This window comes from Schistocerca serialis, chromosome 1, assembly GCF_023864345.2.
Source record: "Schistocerca serialis cubense isolate TAMUIC-IGC-003099 chromosome 1, iqSchSeri2.2, whole genome shotgun sequence".
Taxonomy (NCBI): domain Eukaryota; kingdom Metazoa; phylum Arthropoda; class Insecta; order Orthoptera; family Acrididae; genus Schistocerca; species Schistocerca serialis.
Window position 1 is genome coordinate 830,876,755 of NC_064638.1, and position 23,633 is coordinate 830,900,387.

A 23,633-nucleotide genomic window follows, 5' to 3' on the forward strand; every position below is an offset into this window, starting at 1 on the left:
ACGAAATCAGCCGTAGCATTGTTCAATAGATACTCCTGGCTCTCAACTGAAGTAACTGAAGCAAACCTGAGGATATCTACATCTCAGTGGACAGATGGATATTTGACTCTTCCTCTTCAAGAATTCAAATCTATCGTGCTAACCTCTGCGCCATCTAACTGACTTTGGTGTTTCAGCGACCCCAGTGACGTATTCAAAAAAATTGTGGATTGATGTACTTATTAAGTGACTAGAAGTTGTACCAAAACTACCTATAACCGCCTGTGGAATTTTAACTTTTCCAATTTTATTGATTGTAAAATTCACTACAGAAAATTTTATCTTGTCGACACCACAATCAAATCTAAATTCGCAGACAAGGTCGAGAATGAAGTACAACACATAGCACTTAATGCTCGTTTAGTACTGATACCAATGTACAGACAGAGCGGAGCTGAACTACTCGATGGGGAGTGTTGCTATTTACACAAACATCGAATATTCCAGAATACAGCTGTTTATAAAAAATGGTTCAAATGGCTCTGAGCACTATGGGACTCAACATCTGAGGTCATCAGTCCCCTAGAACTTAGAACTAATTAAACCTAACTAACCTAAGGACATCACACACATCCATGCCCGAGGCAGGATTCGAACCTGCGACCGTAGCAGTCACGCGGTTCCGGACTGACGTGCCTAGAACCGCACGGCCTCCGCGGCCGGCTAGCTGTTAATACAAACATAGAATATTCCAGGATATACACCACTACACACATAAAATATATCGAGAACAGAAACGGTAAATACTAAATAATAAATAACTGCTGGTGATCACCTTTAAACTGGCGACCCACAACACGCTGGCCAGCGACACTAACCACTAAGCCACAGGGCAGGCTCCTCCCTTGGAGACGACCAGCGAAGTTCTCATGGGAGCCGACTACGGCACCCTGGATGTGGGTACTGTCAGTGGTCGTCCGTATGACGATTCTTGCAGGTTCTTGCGTACTGGTCGTGTAGTCATATCCTGTTCATTATGACGACCATCGGCTGTAGCCCTCCTGTCGATGCTTCGCAACCGTCGAATGGGTCTGTAGTTTTCTTGAGCTTCCTCATCGTCGATCTGCGCCTCGAGACAGTAATAGGACTTTATTCGAAAGATAAGGACGATCTTTCTGTCTTCTTCATGAAGATCTAGTCGTCAGCATTCTCCCGTAGCACCACATTTCGAAAGCTTCTATTCTCTTCTTGTCTAAACTATTTATCGTCCATGTTTCACTTCCATACATGGCTACACTCCATACAAATACCTTCAGAAAAGACTTCCTGACACTTAAATCTACACTCCATGTTTGCAAATGTATCTTCTTCAGAAACGCTTTCCTTGCCATTGCCAGTCTACACTTTGTATCCTCTCTACTTCGACCATCATCAGTTATTTTGCTTCCCAAATAGCAAAACTCACATACTACTTTAAGTGTCTCATTTCCTAACCTAATTCCCTCAGCATCACCTGATTTAATTTGGCTACATCCTATTATCCTCGTTTTGCTTTTGTTAATGTTCATCTTATATCCTCCTTTCAAGACGCTCTCCATTCCATTCAGCTGCTCTTACAGGTCCTTTATTGTCTCCGACAGAATTACAATGTCATCGGCAAACCTCAAAAGTTTTGATTTCTTCTCCATGGATTTTAATTCCCACTCCAAATTTTACTTTTGTTTCCTTTGCTGCTTGCTCAATACGCAGATTGAATAATATCGGGATAGGCTACAACCCTGTCTCACTTCCTTCCCAACCAATGCTTCCCTTTCATGCCCCTCGGCTCTTATAACTGCCATCTGCTTTCTGTGCAAATTGTAAATAGCCTTTCGGTCCCTGTATTTTACGTCTGCCACCTTCAGAATTTGAAAGAGAGTATTCCACTCAACATTGTCAAAAGCTTTCTCTAAGTCTACAAATGCTACTAGTGATTAGAAAGATTAGACTAAAAAAATGTACAAGACTGAGTTTGCCACACGAAATAAGAAGAAAAGGTATGGGCATCTTTGTGTTTTGGAATCTGCGAAATAATACATGGGTAGCGTTATTTATCATCAAAAAGTGTTTGTATCGGAATATTAGTTAACTAACATTATAAGAATTTATGTGCAACATCCGCTGCACAGAATTGTAACGTTTGCTTCAGCAGAAAACTAATAAATCAGAAGAAGATAACAGAAACATTTGTACGTCACAAAGAGCTTTCCACAGATTCCAAATTGCGTCTCCACACTAGACAGTTGTAATTTTCCGCCGTCCGCCTTGACGTCATGGTGCAGATCAGCGTGTCACCACTACGTGTTACATGCTGAAAATTGTTACAATATGTTTCAGGCACAGTTTAATTTCAAGGCTCAATTGTGTATGTGTGACATTACCTAAGCGCAGTGATGCTTTCGCTTTACAATATTAGTTTATTCTGAGTTCGGTGAAAGCTCTGGTAAATGTAACGAGCGATACTATTTTAGCTCCATGAGCGAGGAAAGCACCACACCTCTGCAGGGAGTTATGAGTGGCTATGTGAAGTTAATCTATGTAAAAGATCAACGGGGAGCACAGTGGTCATTCCTTCAAATAACCCCCACCTTGCTCCACTCTACACAATTCTCAATTTCGCATTGACGTCCGACGAAAAATCACAATAATCATATGTTGCTTTTAATTAAATTTCCTCTTTTCCAGTATGTAGTTTAGCAGTTAATCACCTAAAATGCAATAACTATTACACGTACTGCCGAAAAACCGCTTGCAAAGCGCTATTATCTGACCATGTTTTTGTATGTCGCAGGTTCAGCCCATCGCAGCTAACGGTTCTGATGGGAGATATTGACCTGAAACGTCAGGATGAGCCTTCGCAGCCAGAGCAGTACAAAGTGGTCCAGGTTAAAGCACATCCCAAGTACGTACACATGATCCTAAGTTTAACAACAATATTGTCACACACTGTCTAACAACTTACTTAACCATATAGTCTGCTTCCACAGGATAATGTTGTTTAGAAATACTACGTTCTAAAATTAATGCTATTTATTTATTGTATTATTAATGCTTACGGCCATGTTTCGCCAGTTGCTAGTTCAGTGCTGTTTACTTTATAGATAAGATTAACTCATATGTCTCGTCATCCTGAATTTCATGATGCTTAAACCAACATGTTTCAAATAATTGTTTTATGAATTTTCAGTGATCCACGAAGGAAATTGTTGTTGTGCTGTTTTTTTAATTTTTTTATTTTGAGTCTCTCAGTCTATATATGTAGTGTTTCCTAGCAGGAAAGTTATTTCACATGGAGAGCCATAGAGCAAAAAATAAAATACGTCTACGATCAAAACAACACCAATTTAAGAACTACGTTTCCATTGACACGCAATTTACATTAAAATGAAGTAATAGGTAAGGAAAAAAGATGAACACACACACACACACACACACACACACACACACACACACAGAGAGAGAGAGAGAGAGAGAGAGAGAGAGAGAGAGATCTATCACACCGCCTCACCTCAGACATAATATCCCCACTTAAGTGCAATCCTGAATGAATAATATATCCGACGATGCCACCGATAGCCTTTCACCAGGGGGATGTGCAATTCAATGCAAAGCGGTATAGTGAAGACGCCCACACAAGAAAGTCATATTATTTTCAGTACCGAAGGTGTGACAGAAGAGTCAATGTGTGTACGAAATAGGAAAGGTATATAATGCTGTGCTTCAAGCGTACATTGTCAGAAATCTCTTCCTTAAATTAAATCTTATGTTGGATACTCGTGGACTTGTTATCATTGGTACACTTCCACCCTAAACTTTAGCCCTGCTCTTGAACCATTCTTTCATTTCCATCACTGCTTCTTCGATGTATAGACTGAACACCAGGAAGGAGAGTCTGCATCCTTCTCTCTCACCCTTTTTAATCCGAACACTTCGTTCTTAGTCTTCGCTTCGTATTGTTCCCTCTTGGTTCTTGTACATAATATATATTCACCATCTTTCCCTATAGCTTACTCCTATTTTTGTCAGAATTTCTAAAATCTTCCGCCATTTTACATTATCAGACGCTTTCTCTAGGTTGACAAAGCCTATGAACATCCCTTGAATTTTCTGAAGTCTTGCTTCGGTTTCTAAGCACACCGTCAAAACCACTAAACTGATCGTCATCTAACAGATCCTAAGTTTTCTTTCTCAGTCTTCTGTATTTCATTCCTGTCAACTGCTTCGGTGGATGAAATGTTAAGCTGCTTGTGCAACAGTTCTCTGCCCTTTCCATTTCTGGGAATGTGTGAATGATATTTTCCCGAAAGTCTGATGGTATATCTCCAATCTCATAGATTCTACACGCAATGTGTATCAATAGTCGTTGGGTTGCCACTTTCCCCAATGATTTTAGAAATTCCGAAAGAATGTTATCAGGCCATATTTAAGCAAGTCTTCCAAAGTTCTGTTAAACTCTGACTCTGTTACTGCTTCTCCACGTTTTCCATATCGACTCACACCTCTTCTTCTCTCAGGTTATCAGACAAGTTCTCTCCCTCGTGGCTGTCTTCATTGTACTCTTTCCACCAAGTATGCATCTCATCTGTGTTTATCTGTGGAATTCGCATTGCATTCTTAACGCTGCTGCCCTTGCTTTTAATGTCACCGAAGTTTGTTTTGACTTCTGTGTATACTGAAGCAGTTCTTCTGACATCGATTTATTATTCGATTTCTTTACATTTTCTTGCATCTCTTTTGCTTTGGATTCCCTACACTTCCTAATTATTTCATACCTAAGTGATTTATATTGCTGTGTTCCAGTCTTCCTGTGAATATTTTTATACGCCCTTCCTTCGTCGGTCAGTTCAAGTACATATCTTAGCCAAGGTTTCTTCGTCGTTACCCTATTATACCCATGTCTGTCACACTCCTGTGATTGCCTGTTTTATAAATTTCCATTTCTCTTCAGCTGAACTCCATTATCGCAAAATCTACAGTCTTAGAAAATTTCAAATGCATCTCATCATTCTTCAGCACTTCAGTATTCTATTTCTTTTCGCATTGATACTTTAGGACGATTCTCTCAAACTTCAATGTACTCTTGGGTATTACAAAATTGTGATCTGAGTCTGTATCTGCTCTTGGGTATGTCTTACAATCCAGCATGTGATTTCGGAATCTCTGTCTGACCTTGACGTAATCTACACTCCTGGAAATGGAAAAAAGAACACATTGACACCGGTGTGTCAGACCCACCATACTTGCTCCGGACACTGCGAGAGGGCTGTACAAGCAATGATCACACACACGGCACAGCGGACACACCAGGAACCGCGGTGTTGGCCGTCGAATGGCGCTAGCTGCGCAGCATTTGTGCACCGCCGCCGTCAGTGTCAGCCGGTTTGCCGTGGCATACGGAGCTCCATCGCAGTCTTTAACACTGGTAGCATGCCGCGACAGCGTGGACGTGAACCGTATGTGCAGTTGACGGACTTTGAGCGAGGGCGTATAGTGGGCATGCGGGAGGCCGGGTGGACGTACCGCCGAATTGCTCAACACGTGGGGCGTGAGGACTCCACAGTACATCGATGTTGTCGCCAGTGGTCGGCGGAAGGTGCACGTGCCCGTCGACCTGGGACCGGACCCCAGCGACGCACGGATGCACGCCAAGACCGTAGGATCCTACGCAGTGCCGTAGGGGACCGCACCGCCACTTCCCAGCAAATTAGGGACACTGTTGCTCCTGGGGTATCGGCGAGGACCATTCGCAACCGTCTCCATGAAGCTGGGCTACGGTCCCGCACACCGTTAGGCCGTCTTCCGCTCACGCCCCAACATCGTGCAGCCCGCTCCAGTGGTGTCGCGACAGGCGTGAATGGAGGGACGAATGGAGACGTGTCGGCTTCAGCGATGAGAGTCGCTTCTGCCTTGGTGCCAATGATGGTCGTATGCGTGTTTGGCGCCGTGCAGGTGAGCGCCACAATCAGGACTGCATACGACCGAGGCACACAGGGCCAACACCCGGCATCATGGTGCGGGGGGCGATCTCCTACACTGGCCGTACACCACTGGTGATCGTCGAGGGGACACTGAATAGTGCACGGTACATCCAAACCGTCATCGAACCCATCGTTCTACCATTCCTAGACCGGCAAGGGAACTTGCTGTTCCAACAGGACAATGCACGTCCGCATGTATCCCGTGCCACCCAACGTGCTCTAGAAGGTGTACGTCAACCACCCTGGCCAGCAAGATCTCCGGATCTGTCCCCCATTGAGCATGTTTGGGACTGGATGAAGCGTCGTCTCACGCGGTCTGCACGTCCAGCACGAACGCTGGTCCAACTGAGGCGCCAGGTGGAAATGGCATGGCAAGCCGTTCCACAGGACTACATCCAGCATCTCTACGATCGTCTCCATGGGAGAATAGCAGCCTGCATTGCTGCGAAAGGTGGATATACACTGTTTTAGTGCCGACATTGTGCATGCTCTGTTGCCTGTGTCTATGTGCCTGTGGCTCTGTCAGTGTGATCATGTGATGTATCTGACCCCAGGAATGTGTCAATAAAGTTTCCCCTTCCTGGGACAATGAATTCACGGTGTTCTTATTTCAATTTCCAGGAGTGTATCTGGAATTACCCCGTGTTTCCAGACCTTCTGCTCTTTCGATTTTTGAGCAGTATATCATCTGTTATTAGCTGAAATGTAGTGCAGAAATCAGTTATCCTTTCTCCTCTCTAATTCTGACTACCGATTCCGTATTCTCCTGTAACATCATCTTCTACCCCTTCTCCTTCTACCTCGTTCCACTTTCCCATGATTACTAGATTATCATTTCTCTTTACTTGCTGGATTATCCGGCCAATATCCTTACGTCTTTTTTCTACATCTTCATGCTATGCTTGTTACGTCGTCATATATACCTGAACTATAGTCTGGACTCTGTACTCTGTGCGTCTTTCCGCCCTCTTTAACAAGACTGTTGGCAGATCGGGGATAGTTCCTTAAAATGGAAGTCATCGTCCACCTTTTAAGCAGTGGCCCGGATCAAACCTGGCATCTACAATGTTTTGATTACTAGTCAAAGACGATACCCCTAGACCACAGATTTCCATCATATAATTGCAAAGAAAATCAATACCAACAAATAACCACTATACTTAAGTAATGTCATTAGAGTGACATGTAACAGGAAGGGGAGCATTATATTATATACAGTCACAGTTCTCATAAAATATTATGACAGACAATACAGCTACTGCAAGCCTCATTGGATACCCTAAAACAAGAAAATTGGTAACTTTCAAAACAAAATTCAACTTGTATGGTCAGTGTAAACGAAGTGCCAGTGCAGACCATGTGTTTTCAATAAGTTACATCACATCTGCTGAAGAGTTGTGCGAAATATTCGATAACCACTTCCTGTCAATAACAGGCCATATCAAAATGTTATTGATGGAGAGTACACAGAACTTAAAAAAATACAAGAGAATCTATTTTTGTACAGGATCCGCCTTGAACAGACACAATTTTATCTTCTTTTTACCCAGACATGTATTGCTGATGTTACTGTATCATCAATGGATTTTTTATATCCTTCCCAGGAAATAACACAAAAATTTCTGATTTAGAAATTTTCAGTTTTTAAGAAAAGTATTCACAAATTTGTAGACAGACAATTTTTTTATATATATCATGTTACTGTGGTTTTGTGTGTTTTGGGTTGTAGCTATTTTTCTTTCACAGTTTATCGTCGGCAACCATACATAATTTAATGTAGATAGTTATTCACATCGAAAATTAACGACTGGTAGTGTTGTGGTCAATATTATTTCATTCTCTGTCGAGGACTATGTGAGTGTGGGGGCGGGAAGGTTTATGAGTTTGGGTTGTCTAACAGTTCTCTGAGGGCGGAGAACAGGGTTCATTTGCAGAGAGCTATGTAATCATTTATTATTTCGTTTCAACTACGAATTTTTGTATTTGATAGCTTTCTTCAGTTATTAATTCTTGTGGGAGACTGTTGTTGCATTCGACAACTTTTAGGTCGCTGTTGATGTCTGTTGGTCTGTGGTCCGTATCCATAAGGCGTCTTGCGAATCAAGAATGATAGACTTTATTTTTAGTGCTCTTTTATGTTTTGCATACCTAATATTGAAATTTCTACTTTCTCTCCATTATAAATTGAAATACAATCCTGACAAGTCAGTTAATGAATACCAGGTATATTGTATTTTTAGTTTTTGCTGTACTGAGTTACTGCTCTTGGTCTTTCCTCACATGATATATGCAAACTATGGGTGAAGGGCAACAGACTGATTCCATATTTTTAGATTTCCGAAAAGCATTTGACACGGTACCTCACTGCAAACTGTTAAGGAACGTATGTACGTACGGAATAGGACCCCAGATATGTTACTGGCTCGAAGACTTCTTAAGTAATAGAACCCAGTATGTTGTCCTCGACGGTGAGTGTTCATTGGAGACAGGGTTAACATCAGGAGAGCCCCAAGGAAGTATGATAGGACCATTGCTATTTTCTTCATACATAAATGATCTGGCGGATAGGGTGGGGTTGTTCGCTGATGATGCTGTGGTGTACAGGAATGTGTCGAAGATAAGTGACTGTAAGTTGATACTAGATGACCTAGACAAAATTTCTAATTCGTGTGATGAATGGCAGTTGGCTGTTAATCTAGAAGAATGTAAGTTAATGTGAATGAGCAGGAAAACCAAACCTGTAATGTTCGGATACAGCATTTGTAGTGTCCTGTTTGACAAAGCGATGTCGTTTAAAAACCTGAGCGTAACGTTGCGAAGCGATATGAAATGGAACAAGCATGTGAGGATTGTGGTAGGAAAGGCGAATGATCGACTTCAGTTTACTGCGAGAATTTTAGGTAAGCGTGGTTCATCTGTAATAAAGGAGGCCGCGTATAGGATGCTGGTGCGGCCTGTTCTTGAGTACTGCTCGAGTGTTTTGGGTCAGCACCAGGTTGGATCCAAGGAAGACTTCGAAGCAATTCGGAAGTGAGCTGCTAGATTTGTAACCGGTAGGTTCGATCAGCATGCAAGTGTTACGTATATGCTTCAGGAGCTCAAGTGGGAATCCCTGGATGGAAAAAGACATTCATTTTGTAGAATGTCAAGCAGGACACTAATAATGCTGTATCCGAACATTACAAGTTTGTTTTTGCTACTCATTCGCATTAACTTACATTTCTCTGCTGAGAAAGTTTAGAGAATAGGCATTTTAAGCTGACTGTAGAACGATCCTTCTACCGCCAACATACATTTCGCTGTTGTTGTTGTGGTCTTCAGTCCAGAGACTGGTTTGATGCAGCTCTCCATTCTACTCTATCCTGTGCAAGCTTCTTCATCTCCCAGTACATACTGCAACCTACATCCATCTGAATCTGCTTGGTGTATTCATCTCTTGGTCTCCCTCTACGATTTTTACCTTCCACTCTGCCCTCCAATACTAAATTGGTGATCCCTTGATGCCTCATAACATGTCCTACCAACCTAAACCTTCTTCTGGTCAAGTTGTGCCACAAACTCCTCTTCTCCCCAATTCTATTCAATACCTCCTCAGTAGTTATGTGATCTACCCATCTAATCTGCAGAATTCTTCTGTAGCACCACATTTTGAAAACTTCTATTCTCTTCTTGTCTAAACATTTTATCGTCCACGTTTCACTTCCATACATGGCTACTATTCATATAAATACTTTCAGAAACGAGTTCCTGACACTTAAATCTATACTCGATGTAACAAATTTCTCTTCTTCAGAAAGCTTTCCCTGCCATTGCCAGTCTACATTTTATATCCTCTCAATAGCAAAACTCTTTTACTACTTTAATCGTCTCGTTTCCTAATCTAATTCTCTCAGCATCGCCCGATTTAATTCGACTACATTCCATTATCCTTGTTTTGCTTTAGTCGATGTTCATCTTATATCCTCCTTTCAAGACATTCTCCATTCCGTTCAACTGCTCTTCCAAGTCCTTTGCTGTCTCTGACAGAATTAAATGTCATCGGCGAACCTCAAAGTTTTTATTTCTTCTTCATGGATTTTAATTCTTAATCCGAATTTTTCTTTCGCTTAGGGACCACAAAGATAGGATACGAGAAATCAGGGCTCATATGGAGGCGTATAGATAGTCGTTTTTCCCTCGCTCTGACTGCGAGTAGAACGACTAGTTGTGGTATTGGGTACCCTCCACCATGCACCGTATGGTGAATAGCGAGTATGTATTCAGGTGAAGATGTAGATGTAGATCTTTTCTCTGGGCTTATCAATCCTTGTTTTTGTGAGTATGATACCTAGTCTATGAGCTGCCTTGTTGTTATGACATTGTATCATTTGCTTGTTGTTGTGGACGCCATTTGTTCATGCGTTCTTGTGTGTATTTTTTGTGTTGTGTATATTTATGTTCTGTTTCTCTGTATTTGTGTGTCATCGATGATTTTTTTGTGTGTTGTCGGTGTCTCTTTCATTTTGTTTCAATTTTTTTGGTTAAGTTTGTCTACAATGTTCGAGTCAAATTCATTCTCTACAGCCATTTGTTTGATTCTCTGTAATTCATTTCTTCAGTTGTCTTCACTGAGCAGATTTTTATTCAATCTATGCAAGCAGGTATCGAAGACCAGAATGTTTTGTGTGTGACTGAGTGGTTTCAGTTTGTGTATGGCTGTGCGGATGGATGTTGTAGTTGGATGAAACTGAGCGTTTGATCTAGAAGATGTGATCTACATAGCGATACTGATATACTGCTGTATTGTTTGGGTCTTACTATAATTTCAAATATTTTATTATATTACTATAATTTCAAATATTTTGTTTGTTTGTGATTAAGGAAGATGTTGGGTAGAAGCCCCTGCTATTGAGAGTAGAAGTGGTTGTCAAATGGGAATTATATTTTCTCTGTGACTAATTCCAGAATTGTTTGATATTTCTTAAATGTGTGATTTGGGAGTGTCTTTCCATTGTTCTAATTGCCGTTTGATGCTGTTGATGATTTCTGTGGTGGGCAGAGTTACGTATGAGGATGTGATGTCGCATGATGGAAGAGTGACTGTTGTGGGTGTTTTGACATTTTCATCTTTTGTATCAGCTCTTCGGTGTTGTGTATGCATCTGTTTGTGTGTACACAATGTTTCTGTAAGTATGTGTGTATTTCTCAGGCTCGGAGCTACTTAGGTGCACCACTGAAATTTACAGTTGGGCTTATCGGTATATCCTGTTAATGGATTTTTGATAGGCTGTTAAGTGTGGGTGTCTTAGGATCTTGTGGTTTTAACTGTCTCATTTTCTGTTTTGTGAATACGTATGAGATGGTATTTGAAAATATCTGTGTTTATTTCTGGTATCTTTGTATGAAAGCATTTGTTAGCTTATGTACTTTGTCTTCTAGAAATTTTAGGGTTTTATTTTTGGATTCCTCCTGTTTCTTTATTACCACAATGCTGCCCTTGCCTCCTTTTGTGACAAGAGCCTCATTGTTGCTAATTTTATTCATTATTCTTCTGTATTTTTTCTTTAATTTTTCGTTACAGTATACTAATTTTGTTTTCCTTCATTACACATCTAATTTTTTCTGCAATTAGCTCCCTTATCAGACATGCACTGAGGTTTGAGTTACTCTTCCTTTCTTGTTGTTTCATTATGTCAGTAGCCAGTGGACTCCTAACATACATCTTCTTTAGTCACATATTTGAAACAATAGCAAGACCTACACAATACAGGATAGTATATTGGCATCCCTCTGTAGTTGGCATCATATGCCTTTTAGATGGAAAAATCCAGTCACGTCAGACAACTAGCCAATGGCATAAAGGTAGTCCATCCAAAAACAAAATTTACTGTAAAAACACAAGATAACAAAGAGTTAAATTTTCTTGACCCCACAAGACAAAGACACAACAACTATCATCAGTTTTCTGTTTTCAGGAAACTCATCCCCACTAGTAAAATAGCGCAAACTACACAATCAGCCACAAACAGACTGGTATCCAAAACGTGTTGTACAGACTGAATAAAACCCGTTCGATGAAGAAAACTACAAATATGAAATACAGATAATCAAACAAATAGTTGTGGAGAAAGTATATGGCACAAATATTACAGACAAACTGAATAAAAAAAATAAAAACATAAATGAAAGGGACACCTAGCACACAAAAACAAACAGATCATCACCAACGTATAAACACAGGCACACATAACATAAACACACATAAAATCCACAGAAATACACATGAACAAGAAACGGCCACATAAAATCTAATAACCGAGGAAAATTACCAGACACAGAAAGCCATAGCTGAAGGAAAAAAATGATCAACGATTACACAGCTCTCTCCAATGTATCTCTGCCCTCAGAGAAGTATCAGACAACTCAAACTCGAAAACACACACGCACACACACACACACACAGACACACACACACACACACACAAACACACACACACACACACACACACACACACACACACACGATCTTCCTCACAGAATAAAACAATGTTAGTTATAACATTCCTAGTCATAAATTTTCGATGTAAATAACTTTCTGCATTAAGTTTTCTATGGTTGCAGATGATGAATTGTGACAGAAAATAACTACACTCCTGGAAATGAAAAAAAGAACACATTGACACCGGTGTGTCAGACCCACCATACTTGCTCCGGACACTGCGAGAGGGCTGTACAAGCAATGATCACACGCACGGCACAGCGGACACACCAGGAACCGCGGTGTTGGCCGTCGAATGGCGCTAGCTGCGCAGCATTTGTGCACCGCCGCCGTCAGTGTCAGCCAGTTTGCCGTGGCATACGGAGCTCCATCGCAGTCTTTAACACTGGTAGCATGCCGCGACAGCGTGGACGTGAACCGTATGTGCAGTTGACGGACTTTGAGCGAGGGCGTATAGTGGGCATGCGGGAGGCCGGGTGGACGTACCGCCGAATTGCTCAACACGTGGGGCGTGAGGTCTCCACAGCACATCGATGTTGTCGCCAGTGGTCGGCGGAAGGTGCACGTGCCCGTCGACCTGGGACCGGACCGCAGCGACGCACGGATGCACGCCAAGACCGTAGGATCCTACGCAGTGCCGTAGGGGACCGCACCGCCACTTCCTAGCAAATTAGGGACACTGTTGCTCCTGGGGTATCGGCGAGGACCATTCGCAACCGTCTCCATGAAGCTGGGCTACGGTCCCGAACACCGTTAGGCCGTCTTCCGCTCACGCCCCAACATCGTGCAGCCCGCCTCCAGTGGTGTCGCGACAGGCGCGAATGGAGGGACGAATGGAGACGTGTCGTCTTCAGCGATGAGAGTCGCTTCTGCCTTGGTGCCAATGATGGTCGTATGCGTGTTTGGCACCGTGCAGGTGAGCGCCACAATCAGGACTGCATACGACCGAGGCACACAGGGCCAACACCCGGCATCATGGTGTGGGGAGCGATCTCCTACACTGGCCGTACACCACTGGTGATCGTCGAGGGGACACTGAATAGTGCACGGTACATCCAAACCGTCATCGAACCCATCGTTCTACCATTCCTAGACCGGCAAGGGAACTTGCTGTTCCAACAGGACAATGCACGTCCGCATGTATCCCGTGCCACCCAACGTGCTCTAGAAGGTGTACGTCAACTACCCTGGCCAGCAAGATCTCCGGATCTGTCCCCCATTGAGCATGTTTGGGGCTGGATGAAGCGTCGTCTCACGCGGTCTGCACGTCCAGCACGAACGCTGGTCCAACTGAGGCGCCAGGTGGAAATGGCATGGCAAGCCGTTCCACAGGACTACATCCAGCATCTCTACGATCGTCTCCATGGGAGAATAGCAGCCTGCATTGCTGCGAAAGGTGGATATACACTGTACTAGTGCCGACATTGTGCATGCTCTGTTGCCTGTGTCTATGTGCCTGTGGCTCTGTCAATGTGATCATGTGATGTATCTGACCCCAGGAATGTGTCAATAAAGTTTCCCCTTCCTGGGACAATGAATTCACGGTGTTCTTATTTCAATTTCCAGGAGTGTATAACGCAAAATATAGAAAACCACAGTGTGTTGTAACAAGGTACATGTAAAAAATTTTCTGTTTGCTAATTTGTGAATACCTTTCTTAAAAACTGAAAGTTTCTGTACGTACAAATAGTTAAAAGCAGTGTTGTTTAATACAAAGAAAATAAAAACGCTGTTGATGCTTTAGCTTCAGCGAAACACACTTGGCTGAAAGAAAAAAAAAAAATTCTTCAAGGCGCATGCTATCCAAAAATAAATTTTCAAAATTGTTGTTCCAAGAGAATTGTGCCAAATGTAGCTACAGGAAACAACAAAGATTGAAACTGAATCAATTACAGAGTAAATGAGAGTAAAAATTTATATTCCTTTGATGAAATAAACAGATTTGTGCAGACCAGTGCACCAGACGTTAAAGCTGTTCTCAGTCACCTTTGCAGTTTGCATCAGATGCAGTCATATTCCAGGTGGATTAAACTACTCGTTACCAAAATCTTTTTGAAAAACAGAAAAAAGGAATTGTGTGGACAACTACAAACTAATTTCATCACTTGCAGTGTTTTCGAAAGGTTTTTGAGAAGGCATATGTGTGTGTGTGTGTGTGTGTGTGTGTGTGTGTGTGTGTGTGTGTGATTAATTCATATCTCAAGGACAGTAGCTGTCTTCTTTTATGTAGCAAAGACACTTCATTAAGTGTACTATGCTATAATTTTACACAACTTGCGGCATAAAAAGAACTGGTGGAAAAGTTCACCAGTAATTCATTTCACATGAAGCAGAACGTAATTTATGAGTAAATTTCTAACAGAAGAGCATGTCACGCTAGAAGTTATCCTGTTTGTGGTGGAAGTAACGTTAAGCGACGATTAAGTCTTCAAAGATTCGTTCAGTAGAACCCAATGACAGCACACGATTCTAATTCAGATAACTGTACCACACTGGTTTGATTCCAGCCACTTTATTCATAAGCTATGTCTCCTTGTCAACATGCTATAAGGTACCATCGTCATTGGTTTTATAGATAAAGGGAGTTTGACAGCGTAGGGGGACGGGACGTAATACGACATAACTGAGTGCGGGGATGGCTAATATCGATAACCAAAATTTTAGACAAAATCACAGTTCGATAGTACGGATGTTGCTCAACACTGAGCTTGGGAAAGAAGCCGGAAGAGGAAACGTGGCTGAATTTTAGTAGAATAATTAACAAAGCACCGAATACATGTGTACGTAGCAGAACAGTTCATGATGAGAGAGGCCTTCCTGTGTGTAGAGTCTACATAAAGAAAAAGCGACTATTGTGCAAGACGTATAAAACAAAGTGTTGAGAAATAGATACATAAATGATTGCTGAAACGCATTTGTGTCAAGAAGGTAGCAGATCTTATCGAAAGACGTCCCAAAAAAACCAAAGAAATTATGATCATATGTAAAGGCTCTTCTTGGCACCAGAGATAGTGTACAGGCACTTATAGATGACACAGGAAATGAAATTGATGGTATCAAAGCAAAGGCAGAAACGATGGGCTACGTTTTAAAATGCAACTTTACAAAGAAAAATACAGGAGTATTGCCCTAGCATAATTCTCGTTTCACTGAAAAACTGACTGATATGGATATTACATAAGTGGCGTTAAGGAACAACTGAATTCTCTAAATTTCAACAAAGATGGTCGTTTTTCTAACGGTCAGTATATTCATGCTATGAGTAATATTACGAGGGCTATTTTATATTGAAAACTACGATCGGTTACGAAATTAAAACGACAGTGAAATCTGATGAAGCTTTGCGCCGATGTGTTGCACAGTGTCCCCAGAGTGCACGTCGGTTGCGTTACTTCGCACTTTTCAGTCACAAGCACACAGTGAACTAATAAAGATGTCTTAAAAAAAAAAAAAGAGGCCTCCGCCAAGTGTGAAGCGGGTGCTGTCATTCGGTGAGGGTTTTCGCCTGATTCCATTAATTCCAAATAACGTAACTATCATTCGTGACTGCAAACTGCGGCGGTATTGCAGGAACACACAGCAGCTTTAACAACGACTCTCTTGCAACGTTTTCATGGGAAGTGTTTGACCTCGCAGCATACATCTCGGACATGACTCCTTCTGATTTTCATCTCTTTGCTCAGACGAACTGCTGCCTATGGGGGCAGCATTCTGGCACAAACAACGAGTCGCAGATCGGTCTAAAGAAGTAGCGGAAAGCGCAGGCGGCTGCGTTCTATGGCGTGGGTATGGTTGGAGTTGGGTTGGGTTGTTTGGGGGGAGGAGACCAGACAGCGAGGTCATCGGTGTCATCTATATCTACATCAACATCTACATTTAGACTTCGCAAGCCACCCAATGGTGTGTGGCGGGGGGCACGTTACGTGCCACTGTGATTACCTCCATTTCCTGTTCCAGTCGCGTATGGTTCGCGGGAAGAACGACTGCCGGAAAGCCTCCGTGCGCGCTCGAATCTCTCTAATTTTACATTCGTGATCTCCTCGGGAGGTATACGTACGGGGAAGCAATATATTCGATACCTCATCCAGAAACGCACCCTCTCGAAACCTGGACAGCAAGCTACACCGCCATGCAGAGCGCCTCTCTTCCAGAGTCTGCCACTGGAGTTCGCTAAACATCTTCGTAACGCTATCACGCTTACCAAATAACCCTGTGACGAAACGCGCCGCTCTTCTTTGGATCTTCTCTATCTCCTCCGTCAATCCAATCTGTTACGGATCCCACACTGATGAGCAATACTCAAGTATAGGTCGAACGAGTGTTTTGTAAGCCACCTCCTTTGTTGATGGACTTTATTTTCTAAGGACTCTCCCAATGAATCTCAACCTGGCACCCGCCTTACCAACAATTACTTTTATATGATCATTCCACTTCAAATCGTTCCGCACGCATACTCCCAGATATTTTACAGAAGTAACTGCTACTAGTGTTTGTTCCGCTATGATATAATCATACAATAAAGGATCCTTCTTTCTATGTATTCGCAATACGTTGCATTTATCTATGTTAAGGGTCAGTTGCCACTCCCTGCACCAAGTGCCTATCCGCTGCAGATCTTCCTGCATTTCGCTAAAATTTTCTAATGCTGCAACTTCTCTGTATACTGCAGCATCATCCGCGAAAAGCCGCATTGAACTTCCGACACTAACTACTAGGTCATTTATATATATTGTGAATAGCAATGGTCCCATAACACATCCATGTGGCACGCCAGAGGTTACTTTAACGTCTGTAGACGTCTCTCCATTGAGAACAACATACTGTCATCTGTTTGCTAAGCACTCTTCAATCCAGCCACTGAGCTGGTCTGATATTCCGTAGGCTCTTACTTTGTTTATCAGGCGACAGTGCGCAACTGTATCGAACGCCTTCCGGAAGTCAAGGAAAATAGCATCTACCTGGGAGCCTGTATCCAGGAAAGGACGGGGAAGGAAGTCGGCAGTGCCCTTCCAAAGGAACCATACCAGCATTTGCCTGGAGCGATTTAGGGACATCGCGGAAAACTTAAATCAGGATGGCCGGACGCGGGATTGAACCGTCGTCCTCCCGAATGCGAGTCCAGTGTCCTAGCCACTGTGCCACCTCGCTCGGTCCGTGGGTATGGGGAAGTTGGTACAACGCTACGACAAACGTCTATGTCAGAGCGGCGACTGTGCAGAGAATTAGGTGGAATGTCTAGCTAAATGTTGCAAATAAAACATTTTTGACTTTGACTGGGGTTTTCATTTCACGACCGATCAGAGATTGAAAGAAAAACAGTCCTCTTATGGTCCCATTTAGTGCAGGAACTATAACCCGCGGTTTTAATCTGTTTTTAGCAGGACCAGTATCCTATACATATATCAACGATGGCGAAGGAGTAGTTTGCAGAATAGAACTAGATTTATCTTCACAAATGCCCTCATCGTAAAACATATTCAAAACCGTTGAAACACGAAGCAGACCATGACTCCATACCATGAACCAGCGATGATCTCACTGCACGTGACAACTAACAGATACTCCTCCATCTATATGTTGCAACTTTACCTAACAACAGATAAAGAAATGAAAGAATACATGGTGTTCACTTCACTAGAAACACGGGCCGCTAGTATCCCAACTGTTGTCTACAGAGCTCGAACAACTAACTCATTAATTGACTTCCCTAGCTGCTTTGGAGGAGGTGGCCGAAAATGAGAGACTTATTACCCATTTTCCATCCCTTGTAGAATGATGATGATAATGAAAGTTGCAGGTCTTTGTAAATCACGGAATCGTGAAATGATTGTTATATTAAATTCGTATTTTCTACAGAGTAAGCAAATTAACACACTAACCAAAGATTGCCGTAACTGGGATTCGAGCGGATCCTCACTTTCTTACGGCTGTCTCTGAGGAATTACATATCTTCCTCCAAACCATTAATATTAAATTATCTTTTAGTGTTGGATTTGTCGTAGATTCACCAAAGATTGCCATTATTTTCCACGCTGATTTTATGTCAAGCCAATTAATGGCTGCCATTTTTCGTGTTTATAAGTTGTCATAGGGCTGTACTGGAGGGCGGCAAAGTGCGCTAGATAACAATAATATTTTCCTGCGTGCGACATTGCGTAGTGTACTTTGACGTGATAGTTTATGTATATGTAACTTATATAGTGAACGTTCCCTTATACCTGAGTAGCTTTCTGTGCACAACGGTAATATCTCATAGTGTCCGCTCAGTTTATTTTCTTACTTCTTCTATTTTGTGAGTTTCATGATTTCTTGTGCATGTGATCTTTGCAACCCTCTTACTGTTGATGTAGACAATAATGAATTTTGTCTGATGCAAGATACCCCTGTCACTAAATTAAATTAAATGTCGTGTGACAAGGGCCTCCCGCCGGTAGACCGTTCGCCGGGTTCAAATCTATCAATTTGACGCCACTTCGGCGACTTGCGCATCGATGGGATGAAATGATGATGATTAGGACAACACTACACCCAGTTCCTGAGTGGAGAAAATCTCCGACCCAGCCGGGAATCGAACCCAGGCCCTTACGATTGACATTCTGTCACGCTGACCACTCAGCTACCGGGGGCGGAAGTCACTTAATTAATGAGTTAGTTGTTCGAGCTCTGTAGACAACAGTTGGGATACTAGCGGCCCGTGTTTCTAGTGAAGTGAACACCATGTATTCTTTCATTTCTTTATCTGTTGTTAGGTAAAGTTGCAACATATGGATGGGGGAGTATCTGTTAGTTGTCACGTCAGTTTTTAACGGCAGTGCTTCCATGGAGTATCGCAGCTTTTCCTTTTACGTTTCCCTCACAATGGGCGGTTGTTTCCGAATCACCAGCTTGCACTATTTCCGCCCTTTTTCGATACTTTCGACCCGGCGTTCAGTTGAGCGTCAATGCCGTGTCCTCTCGTCAGACTGTACGACAGTTGGTCCACTTGTCTGTAATCCAGTTTGACTCCGCAACGCTTTAATCGAGAAGCAACATTTTCAAGTTTCAGATTAGGTCACATCTTGTCATTATGCCATATGTTATTCATCAGGGCTGGTCACTCCATGGCTTACTGCGTTTATCGCTCCCTTCAGTAACCACCAACTGATATCCTTCTGGTTGACAGGTGGAGCTACTGTAGACTTACTGAAACTGATGCTTTGTGTCCTCTTTCAAGGTGTAATCGCACTGATACTGGCTCGTTCACTCTTAGCATTCTGCAATATTAAACCTTGCGGTACTTGACGAAGTATTTCGCAGGGTGATCCAGGAGGAATGATCAATATTCAGGGATATGACAAGAACGAGCATATGACGAAAAAATCTTCATATGGACATGTGCTCTAGTCCGAATGGTTTCCGAGATACATCACATTTCATATAAATAGTTATTTATTTTCTGTGTTATTCAGAACATTGTCGGTTCAAAATGGTTCAAACGGCTCCGAGCACTATGGGACTTAACATCAGAGGTCATCAGTCCACTAGAACTTAGAACTACTTAAACCTAACTAACCTAAGGACATCACACACATCGATGCCCGAGGCAGGATTCGAACCTGCGACCGTAACGGTCGCGCGGTCCCAGACTGAAGCCCCTAGAACCGCTAGGCCACAGCGGCCGGCGAACATTGTCGGCTTTACACATGTTTACAGCACAATAGTTAGTAAATATTACAACATGAGTTCTATACATTATGAGTTAAAAAGTTTACCGCATGTAATGTTTGCCATGCACGTGTTCGTGGTACACTGATACGTACAAAAGGTCACCGTGTGCTGGTAATAGGATTACTTTGCACCATTTCAACGAAATGTTTCTGTTATTGCACTGGTCGTTGAACTACATGTCCAGATGAAAAACGGGAACATGAAAAAAATATCTGTTTCGCGCAATATACTAAATCTCTTGGTCTTTGCTTCAAATGAGCTTTTCTGTTATGTCCCTCATTATTGACAATTCTCCCTGGGACAGTCTGTAGAACACAAAGGAATATTGATAAATGCACAAAATTCACAAACTGCACGGATATTTCAATAGCACAAAGAAAATAAGTAACTTATATGTAATACAACGCAACTTAATCTTTAAAAAAAATTTTACTCTCATATTCTACAGAAAAATAATAAGGTTCTCCACTCTTGTCAGATACACAGTTTGATATGTTGAAACCAATTACGTAAGACTGAAGCGCTGGTGATAAAGCTGTGACTTCAAAAGGTACATTGGCGTATTAAAAATGCTATTGAAAAGACAGTACACCTGTTTTACTACTAAGTTTTCCAATGTATTTGTGTAAAAAATGCGGTAGAAATGTAGAAAAGTGTCATGACGATGTTGCTGATGTCAATAATAATCTCAAACGTTACGCAAAAGAGACAGTTAGCCGCCAGTGGAGTGTTGGCTGATAAGAACGCAGAAGAGAGCACGTTGAGATGACGTCTGGCCGTTTTCCAGGTTCAACCGCGTGGGCTACTACCACGACATCGCGCTCCTGGAGCTGGAGCGGCCGGTGCGTCGCTCTCGCTACTCCATCCCCATCTGCCTGCCGGACAACGAGCTGCGCGACGAGCCCTTCGTCGGGACGCGGCCCACCGTCGTCGGCTGGGGCAGCACCCACTACGGTACCGCCGCCTACTCACCCACTCTACAACCTGCTAGCCAGTAGCCGCTGTACTGTACACTGAAAACGTGCCCACCTAGTCTTCTCCACACCGTCCATTTATGTTATCACGATCTGCTGCTTGATACGAGGACTACAGCGAATGGTTCACGGACTGTGTCATAGGATATGCACTGCCAAAGAAGCTACACAAGGGGAAGAAAAAGAAAACTCTGTTTGGGATACATGGCCCTGATACCAGGGACTCTTTTCTCTTATCTTGCTACCTGCTGCACAATTACGGCAGACAACAGTCACTTTAGCTGATGATTAATTTTGTTTATGCTGGTTTTAAAAGTAATAGTACTATGCATATTTCGTTCGAACTGGTAAACTGTTACACTGTGCAGTGGCAAAATCCTTGCTAGTGCTAACCCGCCGAAGTTACCGAATGCCTTTCTGCGGCTTGGCTGAAAATAATATTGGTCTTTAATGGGCTAGATCTAAAATAGCACAAGAATGAAAACTATTAAGTATGGCTGAAAACTTATGCAGTATGCACACTTTATGTGGTTGTTAGACAAAAAAAGGAAGAAGAGGAAACAAGGTACACAATGAGAGTAGTGGACTGATTTACGTATTATTTCTTGTTTAATTGCGTCCACAGTGCTACAGTATTACAGAAACGACAACATGATATGTCTGTACTGTAACATATTGCTCAACTTTCACTGCAAGAGTTTAGTTTGCGGCGATCGGGCATGAGTAAGGGATAGTTGGATAGTTAACTGAGACTTCAAGCTTCGTTGCCAAATCTGACCATGCTGCTTAAAAAAAAAGTCTCGTTACTGTACGAATATTTAAGTTACGACATTTAAGTCCAAAAATTTTGCTGTCAAAGGATAACAGTGCAAACCATTTTACGAGGGCTGTGTGGAAAATAAGGTCCGATTGGGAGCAAAATGGAAAGCACAGTGAAAATCTGATGAAGCTTTGCACAGATGTGTTGGGCAGTGTCTCTGGTATGCCTGTCGATCGGGTAGCTTCGCTCTTTTCAGTTCTGATCACACAGGGAGCACGTAAAGATGCCTAGAACAACAGTCTCCCGCCAAGTATGAGGGTCTGGTGAAAGGTTTTGCCTGATGTCATACAGCCACGTATCATAATTGTCACACGTTTCATTCTTCATGACAGTTCTCGGCCGCACACAACAGGGACACTAAACATGCTCCTGCAGCGTTTCCGATGGAAGGTGTTTCATCACTCACAATACAGCATTTAATTAGCTCCCCTTGAGTTTCATCTCTGCTCACATGAACCGCTGATAACATTAAGATAACATTTTCGCACAGGCAACGAGCTATAGACCAGGATACTGAATTGGCGGAAAACACAGGAGGCTGCCTTCTGTGGCGAGGGTATTGGGAAGATGGTACAGCACTCTCACAAATATATAGGTCGTAGCGGCTACAGTGAACTGTAAGGTGCAGCTAATTGTTTCAAATAAAACATTTTTGACTTTCGCAGTAGTTTCCATTTTGCGACCAATCGGACCTTACTTTCCGAATAGCTCTCGTACTTCGTTTATTGATTTGATGAGTCACACACTGCCTAACAATGCCTGGACCCAACAACGTCCCTATTAACAGTTAAATTTATTCCATTTCCTGAGTGAAATTTGCCATTGTTGTACTGGTTTTCCAAATATATTTGCGCGCTGCGACAGTTCACGGTGCCTTAAAAACTATTCAAGTAATAATACATCTTACAAATGGCCGCTACTGACTGATCCCATGATTTCAGGTGTAATTACTCGCATCCTCCGCGAATAAACCAAATAATTACTCACTGTTGCTCTACTTCCAAACTCATATTTCATCAGATTAACAAACTGTTCAATTGGACGTAACCGTTCCGCGTGTGACACCAATAGCACATGACCACATTGTTCAGCTTAAAACAGGAAGCAATGTCCCTGCTGAAAAAAGGTGCGCTCAGATCCGTAAGTTACAGAGAACCAACAATGCGTAATGAGTATGATTTACTACTGTATACCATATCGATTGTAATATATCTTACAGTACTCTTTCTCGATTTATTTCACATTTGCGATTACGGCATGTGTGCTCTTCTGAAATAACCCATGAAGTGTAGAATAACACATTGTTTACTGTGAAAAGAACATCATCCTCACATCCGATCATGCTCATGTATTTTACAAAATTTATCGTCGTCTGTTTAAAAGGAGATTGTGATACTCTTTATAATAATTCCTACCGAATTAAACGTGAATGCTGCACTATTTTGCGTCTATGCAGTAGTTACATGTCATACACGGCATACGCAAAAAATGGTGCAGACCTCACAGTTAATTCGGAAGGAACTATTATAAGGAGTGTCACATCTTTCTACAGGCGATGAATCTCCTTTTTTCCTTAAACAGGTGAAGTGGACTATGTGAATATCGTTGGATACCAAAACAACGTGAAAAACATTAAAGGATACGTATTCATGTCCCTC

At 42.3% G+C, this 23,633-nt stretch overlaps 1 protein-coding gene across 1 annotated transcript in view; it reads left to right on the plus strand.

Annotated features, from left to right (window-relative positions):
* The window catches only part of LOC126437942 (proclotting enzyme), a 155,604-nt gene that overhangs the window by 102,468 nt on the left and 29,503 nt on the right, over positions 1-23,633 (plus strand). Inside the window, exons 7-8 of the mRNA XM_050090486.1 lie at positions 2,810-2,920; positions 20,969-21,135. Of these exons, the coding sequence (XP_049946443.1) occupies positions 2,810-2,920; positions 20,969-21,135 (278 nt within the window). The remainder of the gene's footprint in view (positions 1-2,809; positions 2,921-20,968; positions 21,136-23,633) is intronic.